This window comes from Eretmochelys imbricata, chromosome 1, assembly GCF_965152235.1.
Source record: "Eretmochelys imbricata isolate rEreImb1 chromosome 1, rEreImb1.hap1, whole genome shotgun sequence".
NCBI lineage: Eukaryota > Metazoa > Chordata > Testudines > Cheloniidae > Eretmochelys > Eretmochelys imbricata.
In genome coordinates, this window is record NC_135572.1 from 102,178,010 (window position 1) to 102,197,091 (window position 19,082).

The following is a 19,082-nucleotide window of genomic DNA, read 5'->3' on the forward strand; positions in this document are numbered from 1 at the left end:
TGAATTCTAGTGAGCTTCCTTTGTGTTGTAGAGCAATTGAACAAATCAGGACAACCAACTCGTCCATCAACAATCTACATTTTGGGGCAAATTAATCCCTCCTGTAAATAAATTGACCAGCAGGGACAGATTTGGCCTGCTGACTCTGAGCTCAGGGAGGTTGAGAAACCCATACCACCTGCTTGGGTTCCAGATGACAGTGGTTTGGGGAAGATTTCAGAGGAATTAGGAAAGTGCAGTCTGGATTGCACTTTAAACACAAAAAGAAAAGGAGTACTTGTGGCAACTTAGAGACTAACCAATTTATTTGAGCATAAGCTTTCGTGAGCTACAGCTCACTTCATCGGATGCATACTGTGGAAGATACAGAAGATGTTTTTATACATACAAACCATGACAAAATGGGTGATTATCACTAAAGGTTTTCTCTCCTCCCACCTCACTCTCCTGCTGGTAATAGCTTATGTAAAGTGATCACTCTCCTTACAATGTGTATGATAATCAAGGTGGGCCATATCCAGCACAAATCCAGGTTTTCTCCCCCCCCCGCCCCAAAACCCCTCCGCCCCAACAAACCCACTCTCCTGTTGGTAATAGCTTATCTAAAGTGATCACTCTCCTTACAATGTGTATGATAATCAAGGTGGGCCATTTCCAGCACAAATCCAGGGTTTAACAAGAACGTCGGGGGGGGGGGGGTAGGAAAAAACAAGGGGAAATAGGCATGAATAGAGACTGGGAGTGGCTAAATCATTATGCAAGGTAACCTAAGTTAATTGTATCCAATCTGCAAATGAATTCCAATTCAGCAGTCTCTCCCTGGAGTCTGGATTTGAAGTTTTTCTGTTGTAATATCGCAACTTTCATGTCTGTAATCGCATGACCAGAGAGATTGAAGTGTTCTCCAAACCGATGAAGTGAGCTGTAGCTCACAAAAGCTTATGCTCAAATAGATTGGTTAGTCTCTAAGATGCCACAAGTACTCCTTTTCTTTTTCCAAATACAGACTAACACGGCTGTTACTCTGAAACCTGTCATTATGCAAGGCACTGCATTTAGCTGTATGGAGTGGAAATCTATGAACTGCATGAAAAAACTTGTGCAGATACAGACAGACATCATCTTCCTTTCCAAATGCAAACAGATGGACATCGTACCAAAAGGACTGAAGGTAAAAAATCCATTACAATCTACATACCACACAGACTATGCTGACAGCTTGTGCAACACGCTCTCAAAGAAACTGCGGAACCACCTGATCAACATCCTCTACAGCAAACAAGGAAAGATTAAGAATGAGCTCTCAGAAAATGGATCCTCTCATAAAAAACCAACCTTTCACACAAACTTCCTTGTGGCTGGACTTTACTAAAACTAGACAAGCCATTTACAACACACACTTTGCTTCTCTACAAAAGAAAAAGGACACTAAACTTTCTAAACTACTACATGCTACAAGGGGCCACAGCAATGGTTCCCTCAACCCACCTAGCAATATTGTTAATCTATCCAACTATACTCTTAGCCCAGCAGAAGCAGCTGTCCTATCTCGGGGCCTCTCCTTCTGCCCCTCCACCCCCACGAACATGATACAGTTCTGTGGTGACCTCGAATCCTATTTTCGACGTCTCCGACTCAAGGAATATTTCCAACACACCTTTGAACAACATACTAATCCACAGAGGTCTCCCTACCAACACTACAAAAAGAAGGATTCTAGGTGGACTCCTCCTGAAGGTCGAGACAGCAGACTGGACTTCTACATAGAGTGCTTCCACCGACGTGCACGGGCTGAAATTGTGGAAAAGCAGCATCACTTGCCCCACAACCTCAGCCGTGCAGAACATAATGCCACCCACAGCCTCAGAAACAACTCTGACATCATAATCAAAAAGGCTGACAAAGGAGGTGCTGTTGTCACCATGGATAGGTCGGACTATGAACAAGAGGCTGCTGCTAGGCAGCTCTCCAACACCACTTTCTACAAGCCCTTACCCTCTGATCCCACTGAGAGTTACCAAAAGAAACTACAGCATTTGCTCAAGAAACTTCCTGAAAAAGCACAAGATCAAATCCGCACAGATACACCCCTGGAACCCCGACCTGGGATATTCTACCTACTACCCAAGATCCATAAACCTGGAAATCCTGGGAGCCCCATCATCTCAGGCATTGGCACCCTGACAGCAGGATTGTCTGGCTATGTAGACTCCCTCCTCAGGCCCTACGCTACCAGCACTCCCAGCTACCTTCGAGACACTACTGACTTCCTGAGGAAACTACAATCCATCGGTGATCTTCCTGATAACACCATCCTGGCCACTATGGATGTAGAAGCCCTCTACACCAACATTCCACACAAAGATGGACTACAAGCCGTCAAGAACACTATCCCCGATAATGTCACAGCAAACCTGGTGGCTGAACTTTGTGACTTTGTCCTTACCCATAACTATTTTACATTTGGGGACAATGTATACCTTCAAATCAGCGGCACTGCTATGGGTACCTGCATGGCCCCACAGTATGCCAACATTTTTATGGCTGACTTAGAACAACGCTTCCTCAGTTCTCATCCCCTAATGCCCCTACTCTACTTGCGCTATATTGATGACATCTTCATCATCTGGACGCATGGAAAAGAAGCCCTTGAGGAATTCCACCATGATTTCAACAATTTCCATCCCACCATCAACCTCAGCCTGGTCCAGTCCACACAAGAGATCCACTTCCTGGACACTACAGTGCTAATAAACGATGGTCACATAAACACCACCCTATACCGGAAACCTACTGACCGCTATTCCTACCTACATGCCTCCAGCTTTCACCCTGACCACACCACATGATCCATTGTCTACAGCCAAGCTCTACGATACAACCGATACAACCGCATTTGCTCCAACCCCTCAGACAGAGACAAACACCTACAAGATCTCTATCAAGCGTTCTTACAACTACAATACCCACCTGCGGAAGTGAAGAAACAGATTGATAGAGTCAGAAGAGTTCCCAGAAGTCACCTACGACAGGACAGGCCTAACAAAGAAAGTAACAGAACGCCACTAGCCATCACCTTTAGCCCCCAACTAAAACCCCTCCAACGCCTCCAATCCATTATCAAGGATTTACAACCTATCCTGAAGGATGACCCAACACTCTCACAAATCTTGGGAGACAGGCCAGTCCTTGCCTACAGACAGCCCCCCAACCTGAAGCAAATACTCACCAGCAACCACACACCATACAACAGAACCACTAACCCAGGAACCTATCCTTGCAACAAAGCCCGTTGCCAACTGTGCCCACATATCTATTCAGGGGACACCATCACAGGGCCTAGTAACATCAGCCACACTATCAGAGGCTCGTTCACCTGCACATCTACCAATGTGATATATGCCATCATGTGCCAGCAATGCCCCTCTGCCATGTACATTGGTCAAACTGGACAGTCTCTACATAAAAGAATAAATGGACACAAATCAGATGTCAAGAATTATAACATTCAAAAACCAGTCGGAGAACACTTCAATCTCTCTGGTCACGCGATTACAGACATGAAAGTTGCGATATTACAACAAAAAAACTTCAAATCCAGACTCCAGGGAGAGACTGCTGAATTGGAATTAATTTGCAAATTGGATACAATTAACTTAGGCTTGAATAGAGACTGGGAGTGGCTAAGTCATTATGCAAGGTAACCTATTTCCCCTTGTTTTTTCCTACCCCCCCCTTCCTCAGACGTTCTTGTTAAATCCTGGATTTGTGCTGGAAATGGCCCACCTTGATTATCATACACATTGTAAGGAGAGTGGTCACTTTAGATAAGCTATTACCAGCAGGAGAGTGGGGTGGGGAGAGAGAAAACCTTTTGTAGTGATAATCACCCATTTTTTCATGGTTTGTGTGTATAAAAACATCTTCTGTATCTTCCACAGCATGCATCCGATGAAGTGAGCTGTAGCTCACGAAAGCTATGCTCAAATAAATTGGTTAGTCTCTAAGGTGCCACAAGTACTCCTTTCCTTTTTGCGAATACAGATGAACATGGCTGCTACTCTGAAACTTTAAACACAGATCTATGCTGCTGGGGTTCCAAAAGTATTGTTACACCAAGCGAAGCTTTGCTGCTGCTTTTATGGTTAATAGCCATCCTTTTCTGAAGCAATGACAGGAGCAATGTGGATTATTGCAAATAAAAAATAGAGCAGGAAAGCTCATCCTGATTTTGTGTCCTCAGAATTTTTCTCCTACAAAGAAAACACCCCACCTGGAGTACAATTCTCCTCTGACTGCTCAGAAGCTGCGATGCTGATCTTCATAAGTAGCCATTAGCTAATATAACATCAATTTCAGGCCCTTTCAGAAGTTCTGAGGTGATATTTTTTGAGGGGAATCTGCCAATGAGAAAGCCCACCTGGTCCTCACTGACTAACGACATGATAATTTTTAAGTCTGCTAGACAAACATCTTGTTTGAATTGTTAGATCAGCATTAAGAAGTGGTATCTCCTAATCAGAAATACTATCCATTTTTGGTTGCAAATGTAACTGTCTGAAATCTGACATGATAAAATAATATTGAACCAATTAGTCATATGCTCATTTAAGGCTGGTGCTTAGACTTTATAATAGCTTGCTATTTATTTCTGTGCTGTCTACACATACAGAGGCCAGTACTGCTCTGGTGAAGTCACAGGGAATTTTGCCACCAACATCATGGGGAGTAGGGCTGGGACTTATGGGGATCCAAAATATTTTATTTTTTCATTTTCATGTGATAACTCTGGGTTTGGTATCATATACCAAGGGCATCGTGTGCAACAGATGCTTCTGGCCTTGTGGGAGTGCTCCTCTGGGTTGTGTTTTGGTTTTTAAAAAACATTTAGGTCTGTGGTTTTTTAAGCTTCTCTCTTCTCTAGGACACTTACATTTCCATCGGTGATCTGGTGTACTCTGCCTCCCTGGTGGGCTTTTCTTTCCCTGGCTAAACTGTATTGTTCAGGCAAGTTGTCACTGCACATGAGGTGATTTTTCAACTTGTCGCCTCTTAACCTCTTTCCCCTGCTAGGTGCTCCATTATTGAATGTGATGGCTCGCTCCTATTCGTGCAGTTTCCACGGTATGTATCTGATGAAGTGAGCTGTAGCTCATGAAAGCTCATGCTCAAATAAACTGGTTAGTCTCTAAGGTGCCACAAGTACTCCTTTTCTTTTTCCTATTCTTTAGTTATATAAGGAGGTTTTTCACCTGGTTTCTGACATCCCTGAGTGTTAACGACTGACATATATACATTTCCACATCTCTGTAATTGTATCTGATTTCTTACATCTGTAACAGCAAAACTACATAAGAACAGCCATACTGGGTCAGACCAAAGGTCCAGCTAGCCCAGTATCCTATCTTCTGACAGTGATCCATGCCAGGTGCCCCAGAGGGAATGAACAGAACAGGTAATCATCAAGTGATCCATCCCATGTCGCCCAACTAGGGTATAGACAACTGGATTCTGGCTTTTCCATTGTGGCTAACTCTTAATCTGCTTGTTTTCCTTGGATAGGCTTTAAAATGTTTGTTTCAGGGTAAGTGGGGAGGCCTTGGCTCCTCCAGTGATGAAATAATATTGATATAATTATCCATTGCAGGATTTCTTCGCCCTTCATCAGAAACATCTAGAATACTGGACTGGATGGACCACTGCTCTGATCTGCTATGGAAATTGTTAGGACTTAAATGCTACCACTGCTATTCTGCATGCATTTTAAATAAAATTACATGCTACTATGCAGCCAAGTAATATATGAGATAAGCACATCAAATAGTGTTATAATGAAAGTTTCGGGGATGGATCTGGCTTAATGCAACTCACTTTTATTAACAGAGTACTGTAGGCAAGGACAAAATGTTTGCCAGATTTTTTTTTTAAAAAAAGACGACTCGCAGTAACAATGATTCAGAAAGTTTCTGCAGTTAAATATATTATTGAAAATCAAGATTATATCTTTTATAAATCCAGTATTTATCAGATTGTCTAATATACAAAAGCTGAACTTCAAACTGACACAAAAGAGAACACAAAATACTGGCCTTGTCAAATATGTTTTGTAATTTTCTTAAATGTTTAGTCATAGTCTACTTTATAAACAATAGAATGCACATATTTGGTTACTTTAAATCAACAATGTACATAAATTTTGACTAGTTTTAAACTCAAATGTACCACAGAACAGAATGAATACACCAAGCACAAATGTGTATATTATGACTCTTGTAGACTATTATGTTTAAAAAATATCTGTTCAACAGTACACACAGAAATGTTGGTAGATGCCATGAAAACTGTATTTTATTGTCAAAACTGAGTTTGCATCACTGGTGAAGGCATCAGTGAAAACAATACTGTCTTCTGATCATTCTACATTACTGTTTTGGCCAGAAAACACTGTAGAACATTGACAATTACCAGTTTTTGAAAGAAAATGTTACATGTGGAGCCATACATTAACTGTGAGCCTCTCACGAGATCTCACATCAGGCCATGTTAGAGCAACCTATCATTTCCATAGGAAACAATGGTAGTGGAAAAGGTCTCAGCTATACTACAAAAACAATTGTGTTTGGGGCCCAGCTACAAAGCCTACAACTGCCAGTGTGTATCTGAGGAAAGGGCACACAATCCCCAGCCCATATATTTTAACAACCGTATGTTGTAGAACCTACAAGATATGTGCCATTCATGCTGCTTTTGGTCGCTTCTCTTTCCCATCCCTGTATTTGTATAGCATCAATCTATATTGAAAACTCTGGGAAACTGATGGATTCTCTTTTACTTATCTCTCAAGTGGTTAGCATTCTTGGTACTACACAAAACAAACCACCATCACATGTTAAAACATGATTTCCAAGACTAAAAGGGACCAAACCACTTTTTAACCATGTTATGGAATCATGATACAGCCTTGGGTTTGTCAGACTGGAGCATGAGTGATAACATGGTTAAAACTTGGTTCACTCCTATCTAGATTGGTAAAACTGAACTGTATTTTAAAAGTCTCAGAGTTGTAAAGAGCACCTCAACTTGCTATTTTATATAACACATCTACTGCTTCCCCTCTATCCATTCGGACAGTAACCCAGTCAAAGAAGTAAGTTAGGTTGGTTTTGCATAATTTGTTCTTGACAAATCCATGCTGGCTATTCCTTATCACCCTATTATCCTCGGCACTTATAAATTGATTGTTTAATAAATTGTTCTGGTATCTTTCCAGATATTGACTTTAGGATGACAGGTCTATAAATCCCCATGTCCTCTTTGTTTCCCTTTTTAAAGTCAGGTACTATATTTGGTCTTCTTCAGTCCTCTGGGGCCTCCATGAGTTCTCGAAGTTAATGATTGATAATGGTTCCAAGATTGCTTCAGCTAGTTTCTTAAGTACCTTAGGATTAATTTCATTTGGCCCTGCTAACTTGAATATATCTAACTTATCTAAATATTTTTTAACCTGTACTTTTCCTATTTTGCTTTGTGTTCCTTCCCCCTTGTTAGAATATTAATTGCATTAAGTATCTGGTCACCATTAATCTTTTTAGTGAAGACTGAAGCGTAATAGGCATTAAACATCTCAGCCTTCTTGATATCATCAGATCTCCTTCCTCACTAGGTAGAGGACCTACACTTTCCTATGTCTTTCTCATGCTCCTAAGGTATTTAAAGAACCTCTTCTTATGGCTGCTTATGTCCCTTACTAGGTGTAACTCATTTTATGCTTTGGGCTTTCTGATTTTGTCCCTATATGGTTTTGCAATTCTTTTGTGCTCCTCTTTAGCAATCCATCCAAGTTTCCACTTTATGTCGGATTTGTTTTTGTTTTCCAGGTCATTAATGAAACATACCATGAGTAAATGTTTTTGCAAATTCTTAAACCATGTCATTTTTTTTGGCTGATTTCTTATGAAAATTGAACTCTTTACCTAATTAACCAGAAGAAAAAAATACAATTTTTAAAAGCCAATCCATCATTTTCTGATTTTAAAATCAGCTATATTGTATTTGCATATTTAAGAAAATTACAAGAAAAAGACTAGACTTGAAATTCAGAATCTGTACTTTGTAAAAATACTGTGCCTTACCATGAACTCAGTGCTGACCCTTTTTAGGTCATTCATGAATAATAAAATCTTTCTAGAGAAATATTACTAGAATAGAACTGAGAGAAAATAAAAAGAAAATAAATGCTGTACAGTAATGTGCTGGCCATTTTCAGGTATGGTACAGGATGAAAAAATGCAGAAGTATATACCTGAATACAAATTTTTTGTTACAGCTACAGAATGTATGAAATCTTTCAATGCTCCATCTATGCTAAAGACAATAGAGACTCTGTGGCGTCATCAATACTGCCATAATATAGAGTCTTCCTAACATACAGTAATCATAATAGAGCTGAAATCGAACATACAGGTCTGTATTATGTTTTATATGGCAAAAAGATAAGCAGTTGAAAAATCCTATGACATTCATTTTAAATAAATCATATATCAATTATATCTCATTCAATTCAAACCCCAAGAAAATTGTTTTTATTTGAAATGGCTGTTGTTGCAATATGACTTAAGTTAGCCTCTTTTCTTGGTCAGATGTCAAGAAGATCCTCCCCACTCTCATCACTCTCCACAGTTAGTTGTCTTGTCCACCATTTCTTCACTTCTGATCCACAAGAAGCAGCATCTGACATAGGATTCATCTTGCATACAACAGATTTCATAGTTGTACGACCACCAAACCGCAGATTGACTGAAGACACTGAATGGCTGATTGGTTTGGGGGCTAGGAAATTAAATGGAAAACTACTTATTAGAGTACACATGCTTATTGAACTATTAAGTCGTAGAGCTTTTCTATATGAGAGATTTGGCACCAGTTTAAATAGACTGATTTAAAATAGATCTAGTTAAACTGGTGCAAACCCCCAATGTAGATGCACTGTGGGTTTGATCTTGCAAGGTGCTGAACACTCGGCCCTGATCCATCAAATCCTGGCCTTGACTTTATGTAGGTCAATGATCACATTGATTTCAATGGACTACTCATGATCTGAAAGTTAAACACATGCTTAAGAGCTTTAGTGGATTGGGGCCAGTGTGCTCAGCACTTTGCAAGATTTAACACTTGCTTGAATTAGTTTATCACTTGCTTGAATTAGTTTATCTTGTGCCATTAAATTACTGATCTAAGCTCAACCAGTATATGCTAGTATATGCACATATGACTGATGTGCATCTTAAACAGAGGAATGGAGGAAGAAGGGCTAATGTGCCTCCTTCACATAAAATGATCCCAGTACCATGCATGCACATAGGCCTGGGGCCCTATCCCCTTGAGTTGGTCAGCAGAGCTGGCCTGGTATGGGGATTGTGCACTTTTAAAGAGAGAAGAGGCACGATGGTAGCGTGTGCTTCTTTCGGCGCCTCCTACTCAATCCGCCCACCCACCCACCCAACATGAGCATTGACTTAAAAGACACTACCTGGCGCTTATTTTCTATTGTGATGTAGTCATTGTGATGACAACTTAAGCGTGCTTCCTGTTTATGAGTAAATAAACCTATCCAGGGCTGATTAAGCAGCTAGACAGAAGGCCAAGGAGTTTATCAATCCAGGATATGGTTAGTACCGAGGTGGAAGAGAGCATCACAAGCTGCTACAGTTATAATGAAATGTTTAATTAAGCTACTGTTATTTCATTTTATGTATTTCAATAGCACCCAAAATGTGCTAGATGCTGTACAGGAAGGCACAACTCCAGCATACCAATCAAGTGGTCAGGGTGGTGACTGATCACATCTTCATAATGTCATATTTTTAAAATCTTGAGGGCACGGAGGGACAGTTTCCTCTTAGAAGGCTCAGAGGGCAAACCACTCCAAAGTGGGTAGGGCAGGGCAAAGAGGAGGAAGGACCATGGACCAGCTTCCCCTCCCCTCTGCATTTTCTCCATCTGGGGCCTGTGTGTAGACAGTCTGACCCTTTTAAAACAGCCTCTTATCAAGCTGCATTCCAAGGGGTGCTTTGGTATTTATATATTTTATTTTATGGTTTTCACTTACCTGATGGCAAACGCCATTGTCCGAATTTCCGTTGAGGCTTCCCACCATCTGTAGAGTCCTGCCGATACCCGCCCCTGTCAGAAAGCGTTGGACTAAGGAGCTGCTGCTGGCTACTTGTCTGAATGGAGCAAAACTAAAATTCAGTGACCTTCATTATGGCTGCCTATGGCATGGCCATGCCATTGTAACAAACACTTTGAAAGGTCTCTATTTCCCAGCCTACTAAAGAAACATGCGCTCACTTTACACTTTTATTTTTTTCCCTGCAGTCTGTTTTCTGGTTCCTTACTGCCCCCCACTCCCCCGCCCCCCAAGTCTACAAATTAACAGAAAAAATAATTGGGCTGGAGCTTATGATAAAATTCCACAGAAGGGCTCGTGGGGGTAGGAAAGCTTTCTCAGGATCCCATGGGGGAGCCCCCCTCTCCCATGTTGCATACCTCCCTGGATATAGAATCCAGGTCTTCTGATTCCCTGTCCAGTGCCCCTTAGACCATGCTGCATTTATAACCGAATGTCAACGTTTTAAACATATGCTGTTTTAATTTTTTTCAATAAAAATGATATTAAAAACATTAAAAAGAATTTTGCTGTGACAAGCTCAAGTATAATTCTTGATTAGTATCAACAACAATAATTTGCATACGCCTGTACCTCTGGCTGTGCATTGTTATCTTGATTATTAGCATTCATATCTTCACTTGGCTGTGTTGTCTCAATGCTGGGTGGATTCAGAAATCGGCTCAATTCCTGCTGTTGACTCTCTCGTAGACTATGGATAATGCTACATGACTGCTGCTGTTTCTATCAAAATATAATATTTATGTCACCAAAAGGAAAAAAGAAACTTCCCTCTCAAAGGCTTTTGTTCCTTGATTTTTTAAATTTTTAAAAAATCCCTCTAAATACTGAATACTTCCAACAATGTTGAGTGGCTGGTATGGATTCCAAATTGTTCCATGTTTTCTGTAAATCTACATAGACCGCCCCCCATCTTCACTATTTAAATATAGAGAAATCTGTCTCTGAAATCTACGGGCTTGAGTTGTAGGAATTACTCGGTGAAATCTATGTTCTGTGGCATGCAGGGGGTCAGACTAATTGATCAGACTGGTGCCTTTTGGCCTTCAAATATATCTATGCCGTAAGAGACCACCCAAAGAGCCAGCAAAAACAAAACTCTGACTTAGTAACAATGATCTTTATGGGGTTGATCAGAAGCCTGTTGAAGGCAATGGAAAGATTCCCACTGATTTCAATGGGCTTTGGATCTGGCCCCAAATAAGGATGAATAAAATGATCACAGAAGCCTTAGGAATATTTTACAGTGTGGATTTTTTGTTGGAAGTTATTACTGTAACAGTGCCAAAAATCTGCTGGGTTCTTTATAGTACCAACAGAAAAATGTAGCCTCTGTCACTAAAATCTTACAATCTAATTTAGTTTTAAATTAAAATAAATGGTCCTTGGAGAAGGCTTCATTGTGCTGTATGGTTTTAACATGCCACTTGCTTGATAATTAACAAGCCAATTTGAAAATATATAAAAAGCTTATATTAAAAAAATATTTTGCAATTCTACTGAAGTTAGTAAAAGGTTCATGTAACAGGTAATGGTCTGATTCATATTGTTAAAGTGAAATGCAAAGTATATTTACTTTTATAGATTGTAATTCAATATGATAATGAATTGAGCAATTAGGCTGAACAAAATCAAAACTGAGAGATAAGATTAATTTAACAACAGCTACAACTGGAGTTGGGACAAAAATAGAAAAATTAGTCTGAAAAGGAACCATTTATCTGAATATCCCTGGGAATTTGTTGTTTCAGATAAAATGAAAGCTGTATATCGGGTTTTGGTTATACAAAATTACAAAGGAGCAAGAGGCAGAGCCTGGTGTACTCAAATCACAAAATTTTCACGGCAACATTACAGATTGTCATGGGGAACTTTCCTACTATAATTTTGGCCAAGGTCCTTTTTTTTTTGCCAAAAAACCCGGGACTAACTCAGTGGCAAGATTATGACTGGTCCAAACGTTCTAAGCATTCTGGGCCTGATTTTCACAATGACAGGAACCCAGGGCTTTATATACAGGGATGGATACAGGAGGGCCAGGGAGCAGTGAGAGAGTGCTAGAGGGGAAATACATAAACTCAAGGCTAATGAAGGTGTGGTTCCCTGTAGTCAATTAAGGCCCTGTTAGGAACCTAATAAAACCCCCTCCGTCAGGCAGACAGAGGAGGAGGAGGAGGAGGAAGGACTGGAGCTTGGAGGTATGGTGAGAAATTTGGAAGACCTCAGCTTTGAAGTAAGGGAGACCCTGCCCAGCAGGACAGGGAGACTCCCTTCCCCTCAGCACCTAAGGACCAAGGGTAACCCCACCTAAGGGGGAACGAGGGTAAGAAACCCACTGGGGTTGAGAGGGGCTGGGACTCAGAGCGAGGAGCAAACCCAGACTCCTCCCCCGCTTCCCTCCTCTACCACCTTCCCAGGCTAGTAGCGGGGCCCTTGGCACCCAAGAGCAGGGGCAAAGGGTGGCATCTTAGCTTCCCGCCAAGAAAAGCGCAGGACCCACCAGACTAAAATCAGCCATCTTGCCACAGTACCTAATTTACACATGCACATAGATACATGTTTGTGCGTTGAAATATACAAACTGGCCTTTTGTGTATGTAAATAACGTATTTTCACACAGTCTCTGTAATGGTACATGCAAATTAGGCTTCAGAATATACACTACATTTGGGTCTTCTTTGCGGATTGTCGTACCACTCTCGTTGGGGGGGATCTCTTTGGCAGTGATGGAGACCCTTGACTGGTGGTAGGGGCAGCTAACACGATGATCTTCCGCCTGAATAGCTATCCAAGATGGAGGGGCAGTGGCAATGAAAATATCAGCAGTACAAATGCCAGAAACTAGCACTCTCTTTAACCTCTAGCAGGTTGTTTAGAAGAGTCCACAATCCTGCACCATTGAAGATGGTAGGCATTTTGCTATTAACTTCAATGAGAGCAAGGCTGCGCCCCACAAAGACCTTTCCCTAAACAATGTATCCCTTGCTTTATTCATTTGGCCTTGTCTGCTGCAGAGCAGGTCACACAGGTTTCCTGCTGTGTAAGGAAAGGGGATTTGTTGGCAGGAAAACAGGTTTTGCCTGCAAACTTTGTGGAGGTTACTGATTCTGTGAATGTAATTGTCTGTACTACGAAGACTATACCGGCATAGCTAGGTCAGCGTATCTATGCTGGCATAACCCTGTAGTGCAGACACAGCCTATACCAACGGAAGGAGGTTTCCCATTCGCGTCAGACCACTGCCTCCTCAACGGAAGTTAGCTACACTGATGGCAGCATTTTTTTCTTGACATAGTTGCATCTACATGAGGGATTCGACTGGCATAGCTATGTTGGTCCGGGCTGTGGTTTTTTTCACGCCCCTGGCCTACGTCAACCTAAACTGTAAGTGTAGCCCAAGCCTGATTTTTCCACGGATACATATTTTTCCTACATAGCTTGTAATGATGGCTACAGAGTAAACGAGGCAAAGTGAGAGGAAACTGACTGGTTCAGTTCACTGAAAGCACTCGCTGTTTTCGCTTCACTTACTGCTCTGATACGCTTTAAGCATTTCTTCAGCCACATGCGTATGGTTTGTTTGGCCACTTCTTCTTCTATCGTGTACTCCAGTTGTTCCCTGGCAAGAAGCTCTTCCAGTTGAAGACTTTTCCGGATATCAACAGACCTGTATGACAGCATGCTAGAAGAAACACACAAATAAACAGTATTTTTAAAAAGCCAATGTACTTACCTATATCATCATTAACAGTGTTACACTTTTAAAATCTCAATGCAAAAATGTCAAACGTTGGCACCCACAGTAAATTTATAGAGCTAGCTAAATAAAGATGAAGGGAAGATCTACTGGTGCTCAGCACAACTGAAAATCAAGCCACCTATATTTAGGTGCCCAAATATGGATTCAGGTGCTTAACTTGAGGCACCCATGTTTGAAAATTCAGTTTCTTTCCCCTGTTTATGCTGCCTGTTTACCTTTTTGCATTTTTTTCTCATCTGGGACAATGTAATTATTGGAGGAGACTGAGTTTCACTTTTGGTTACAGTCAATTTTACTGTCAGGTTTTCACCTGTGCATTGTTTGGATTTACAAACACAGCAAGGGAATGTTAATTTAAAACAATTGTTTCAAGTGGGAATTTAGAAAGCTCATGGAGACATTTCTCTAGGACTTAGATTTTCTACTGTAAAAATTAATTTAGGGGAAAACTCTAACATTTGGTTTAAATTTAAGCAGAGAATACCACTTTGACACAAGCTTGTATCCCCAACTCATTTTTTCAGTCTTATGTATAACATTTTGTTTGCAGAGAAACATGTTACAACAAACATAAAGGAAAAGCCCACCATACCTCAATACGTCATGGAAAGTGACATCTCCACCATTATGCAGCCTCTCCATTTCATAGCACATGTGCTTGAACAAAAGTTTGTCCTTGTCCAGATCTACCTCCAACCTCCCACGCAGCAACCTCAGCAGAAACTTCACACGGAAGGTAGGGATTACCCCCTAGGTAAGATTGCATCATAGCTGGTTAATTATGGCTACCTTATAAATAAGTCAGAGGCTCTATTTGATGCTGTTTCTCTAAAGTGACACAGATGCTATTTCTCCAAAGACCCTTGGGGTATGTCTACACTGCAGCTAGGAGTGTGTCTCCCAGCCCAGGCAGACAGACTAATGCTAGCTTGGCTCGAGCTAGCATGCTAAAAACAGCAGGGGTGGAGGTTGCGGCTCCGGTAGAGACTCGGGCTAGCTACCTGAGCACAGGACCAGGAAGTTGGGTGGGCTTCAGAGCCTGAGCTGCAGTGTGAACAGCAGTGCCCACACTGCTAGCTTGAACCCTGCTAGGGCGAGTCTGTCTAACCAGGTGGGGATGCTCGTTCCCAGCTGCGGTGTAGATGTACCCTTTGACTTACATGGGGCCAGGATTGTACCAAGGGCAGTGCAACTGAACAATGCACACATAAAGGGGCTTATCTTCAGCTGGTGTAACTTAGCAATAGCTCCATTGAAGTCAGTGGACTATCCTGATTCAAACAAGCTGAGGATCTGGCCCATATATTTTGCCTAAGATTTGAAAAGTTCTCTGGGGGACTTGGATGCCTAGTTTTCATTCATTTGTAATGGGAATTGCATATCCAAACAGGTGGCTTTGAACATCAGCCCTGACATTTTTATTTCCTGAGAATTAAACCTTTGGCCTAGAGTCATTTATTAGGAATAAAGTCAGCTAGATTTCTAAACATTCACAGGTGTGTGCCACTATGCCTGTTATGCAGCTGCCCCATCATGTGTGTATACAGCGGTTTATAAGTAGTATGGCCTCTTGCTTTTCCATGAGCTTCTACTCCAAGATGTCAGGCTTGACAAAGCCCTGGCTGGGATCATTTAACTGGGAATTGGTCCTGCTTCGAGCAGGGGGTTGGACTAGATGACCTTCAGGGGTCCCTTCCAACCCTGATATTCTATGATTCTATGATTCTATGTAACCAACATACAAACTTCTTGAGGTGTTTGTGGCAACTATTTTGAGACTGGCTGTTGATAAAGAACTAGAAGTGAAAACATTTTCTCCAAAATTTGCAGAATCAAATAGTTCTCTTTGAACACTATGTTCTGTAACTTTTTTATTATGGGAAGGGATGTAAGTCCTTTGTTATACAAGGTCCCACATCACAACACTCTCTTCTCAGCCCTAGGATGTAGCACTATGAGCCCTGCCAGCCCTGCAAACACAGGACAAGGACTTCAATCCCCACATAGCAATCTGCTGCCACTAGACCAGTGGTGGGAAACCTGCGGCTGCAGGAAGCCGCGGGCCACAGGGACGTGCTGGCCACCACTTCCCGCAGCTCCTGTTGGCTGGGAATGGTGAACTGTGGCCAGTGGGAGCTACTGGGGGCCATGCCTGCAGATGGTCAACATCAGCAAAATGTCTCACGGCCCGCAATCAGATTACCCTGATAGGCCGCAGGTTACCCATGACCACACTAGACCATCAGCTGATCTCAGCACACTGTAGTTCATATTCAAAATTGTTTGAAGTAATTCAGTGATGGGATAAGTGAACCATTCATAGTTTAATTCCTGTTGGTACCCAAACCTCTAAGTTGTTCCCATACCCAGGCCCTCTCTCTTTTTCAGCTGGGCCATTCTGAAGATAGGAAATGTAACTATGTGTATCTCTGACCCTAGGTTGAGGGGACAACTCCTGTGCTGCCTGGAGGGAAAGGACTATGACCCAAAGCCTGTAAAGACCTATACACATGCTTAACTTTACTACTGAATGTAGTCCCTGGGAGCAAAGTTAAGCATGCACATATGTGTTTCAAGGATCAGGGCCTATGTGAAATGCAACATCTCATGTTCATTGTTCTTTTGTGAACCTGGGTTGATGTTAAAAAAAAAGAAATCACAAAATCCTCCTGTGATGTTGCACCCTATAATGCTTTATAGAAATATACTTATGAATGTAAATATGACATAACTGTTTTATGCTATATATGCCATGTAACATATCTTTGCAAAGGTTATATTCTACTGAATGTATTCATCCTATTCGTATGCATGTATCATTTTTATATCTGAGGTTATGAGCGTTGGCTCTATGCTTGTATTTAAAGTGTTTGCTGTAGAAAGCAGCTAAGGCAGATTTGGTCAACATAGTGTGAAGGGGTTATTCAAGTAATTGGGAGTACTTGGCCAGCAATGGACCTTAATAGACGCTAATCCACATCTGAGCTTTCCTGGGAACGTTTGGGCTAACATGGCGTCGGCCTGTAAAGAACTGAATCATGCATGGACATGTGACTTGCCCATGTGACTCCAGAACTCCACCTTGTAGCTATAGTTCTACACAGGGGGAGAGAGGGGTTTCCACACACAAGAGGGAGGCTATAGAAGCCCCTGGGAAACCCCTCCATTTTGTCTTCAGCTGGCTCAAGAGATAGCCCGTCCACCCCAAAGGATGCCTGAAAGAAACTGGAACAATGGACAGTAACTACAGGGGTGTGAGTGATTGCTGGACCCAGACTAGCAGGAGGCTGGTCTATCAAAGAAGCTTACTGGAACATCTCTGAGGGTGAGATTTACCTGCATTTAGTTTCCTACAGTATTAGGCTTAGACTTGCATGTTTTATTTTATTTTGTTTGTTAATTTACTTTGTTCTGTCTGTTATTACTTGGAACCACTTAAATCCTACTTTTTGTATTTAATAAAATCACTTTTTACTTATTAATTAACCCAGAGTATGTATTAATACCAGGGGGAGAGGGGGGAAGGCAAACAGCTGTGCATATCTCTCTCTAAGTGTTGTAGAGGGCGAAGAATTTATGGGTTTACCCTGTATAAGCTTTATATAGGGTAAAACGGATTTATTTGAGGTTTGGACCCCATTTGGAGCTGGGTATCTGAGTGCCGGAGACAGGAACACTTCTTAAGCTGTTTTCAGTTAAGCCTGCAGCTTGTGCAGGTCGTAGTTCAGACTTGGATCCGTGTTTGCAGCAGGCAAGGGTACCTGGCTCAAACAAGGCAAGGTACTGACATCCCAAGCTGCCAGGGAAAATGGGCTCAGAGATAGTCTAGGCACATCAGGTGGCAGTCCCAAAGGGGTTTCTGTGATCCAACCCATCACACCCTCTATACCAAACTCACTCTGACTCTAGGTGGGTTTGAGGCTCAGTGGGTTAGCACAGCCCACTGTCTGTTTTCCTAGTAATACATTTTTTGAGGAAACAATGCAGCAGATTTACTTAGCTCATAAGTTCTTTGGGGGCAGGGACTGTCTTTTTGTTGTGGGTTTGTACAATGTCTAACAGAATGGGGTCCTGGTCCACAACTGTGGATCCTAGGCATTATGGTAAAACAAATAATAATAAAAGTACCGAGTGCAGTGCTTATTGTCAAGAATCTTACCTCTCTTTTGTCATCAACCATATTCCATATAATCTGAAAATGTCTAAGATCATTGTAGCTTAAAAGTTGGTCTTCTTCAGTGGAGTAAAACAATGAGAAATTCTCCACAATGATCGCTACAAAACACATAAATTAAACATAGTATAAGACTAGCCTGTCAGTACTTTCCAACAGTTATACATTACTTAGAGATAATGTATTTCAGCATGAACTGAATTTTCACATGTGGCTGTAACAGCAGCAACCTATGGGCAACCCTGGTGCTAATGCACCCCCATATTGTGTATTTTTGTTGTGCTCAAATTTGAAAATTTGGTCCTTAAATCTTAAATAGGGGCCTAATCTAATGCCCACTAAATTCAACTGGAAGATTCTCATTTACTTCAGTGGGAGTTGGAATATCAGGCCTATAAAATATAAACTGGAGAGTAGACTAGCGCTGGAAAAATGAATTCCTTTGTACAGCTCTCATCTACGTTTTCATTTTCAGACCTCATCAAAAGACATTTTCGTATTTAGCGTTAACAGCCAGCAATTTAAAATAAAGGTTAGAAACATGCAACATACCAGCCAAGTATCTGAAAACATCAGACCATTATAACATTAACTTGAGGGCATTTAACAATTTCTTTTTATTGAGAGAGTTTAAAAAAATGTTACAGTTGATATGGCCTACAATGTAAGGCCTGTTCTAGATGAGGCACCCAGATCTAAAGGCACTTCACCCACGTTCTAAGATAACTATTTTTCATATTCAATACTTGTTGCTCACCTACAAGCAAATTTAGCATTATGTATGCAATGATGACATAAAAGGAACAGAAATACATCAGAGCCCCAGCATAATTTCCACAATCTGTCTTCCAGTATGTGCTGTTATCTGGAGTACAAAAAGGAGGCTGAACCTTCAAAACAAAACAGTAAATAATTAAATCAACAAAATAGGCAAGGGATTGCTTATCGGTCTGCAGTTA

The 19,082-nt window shown here is 41.4% G+C and overlaps 1 protein-coding gene across 2 annotated transcripts in view; it reads right to left on the reverse strand.

Moving 5' to 3' along the window:
- Window positions 1-8,635: 8,635 nt before the first annotated feature.
- The window catches only part of NALCN (sodium leak channel, non-selective), a 330,584-nt gene continuing 320,137 nt past the window's right edge, over window positions 8,636-19,082 (reverse strand). For both annotated transcript variants that reach the window (XM_077807053.1, XM_077807052.1), the window contains 7 exons: window positions 18,881-19,013; window positions 18,109-18,224; window positions 14,542-14,699; window positions 13,721-13,871; window positions 10,763-10,912; window positions 10,109-10,226; window positions 8,636-8,829 (listed from right to left, as the gene is read on the reverse strand). In XM_077807053.1, the coding sequence (XP_077663179.1) occupies window positions 8,636-8,829; window positions 10,109-10,226; window positions 10,763-10,912; window positions 13,721-13,871; window positions 14,542-14,699; window positions 18,109-18,224; window positions 18,881-19,013 (1,020 nt within the window). The remainder of the gene's footprint in view (window positions 8,830-10,108; window positions 10,227-10,762; window positions 10,913-13,720; window positions 13,872-14,541; window positions 14,700-18,108; window positions 18,225-18,880; window positions 19,014-19,082) is intronic.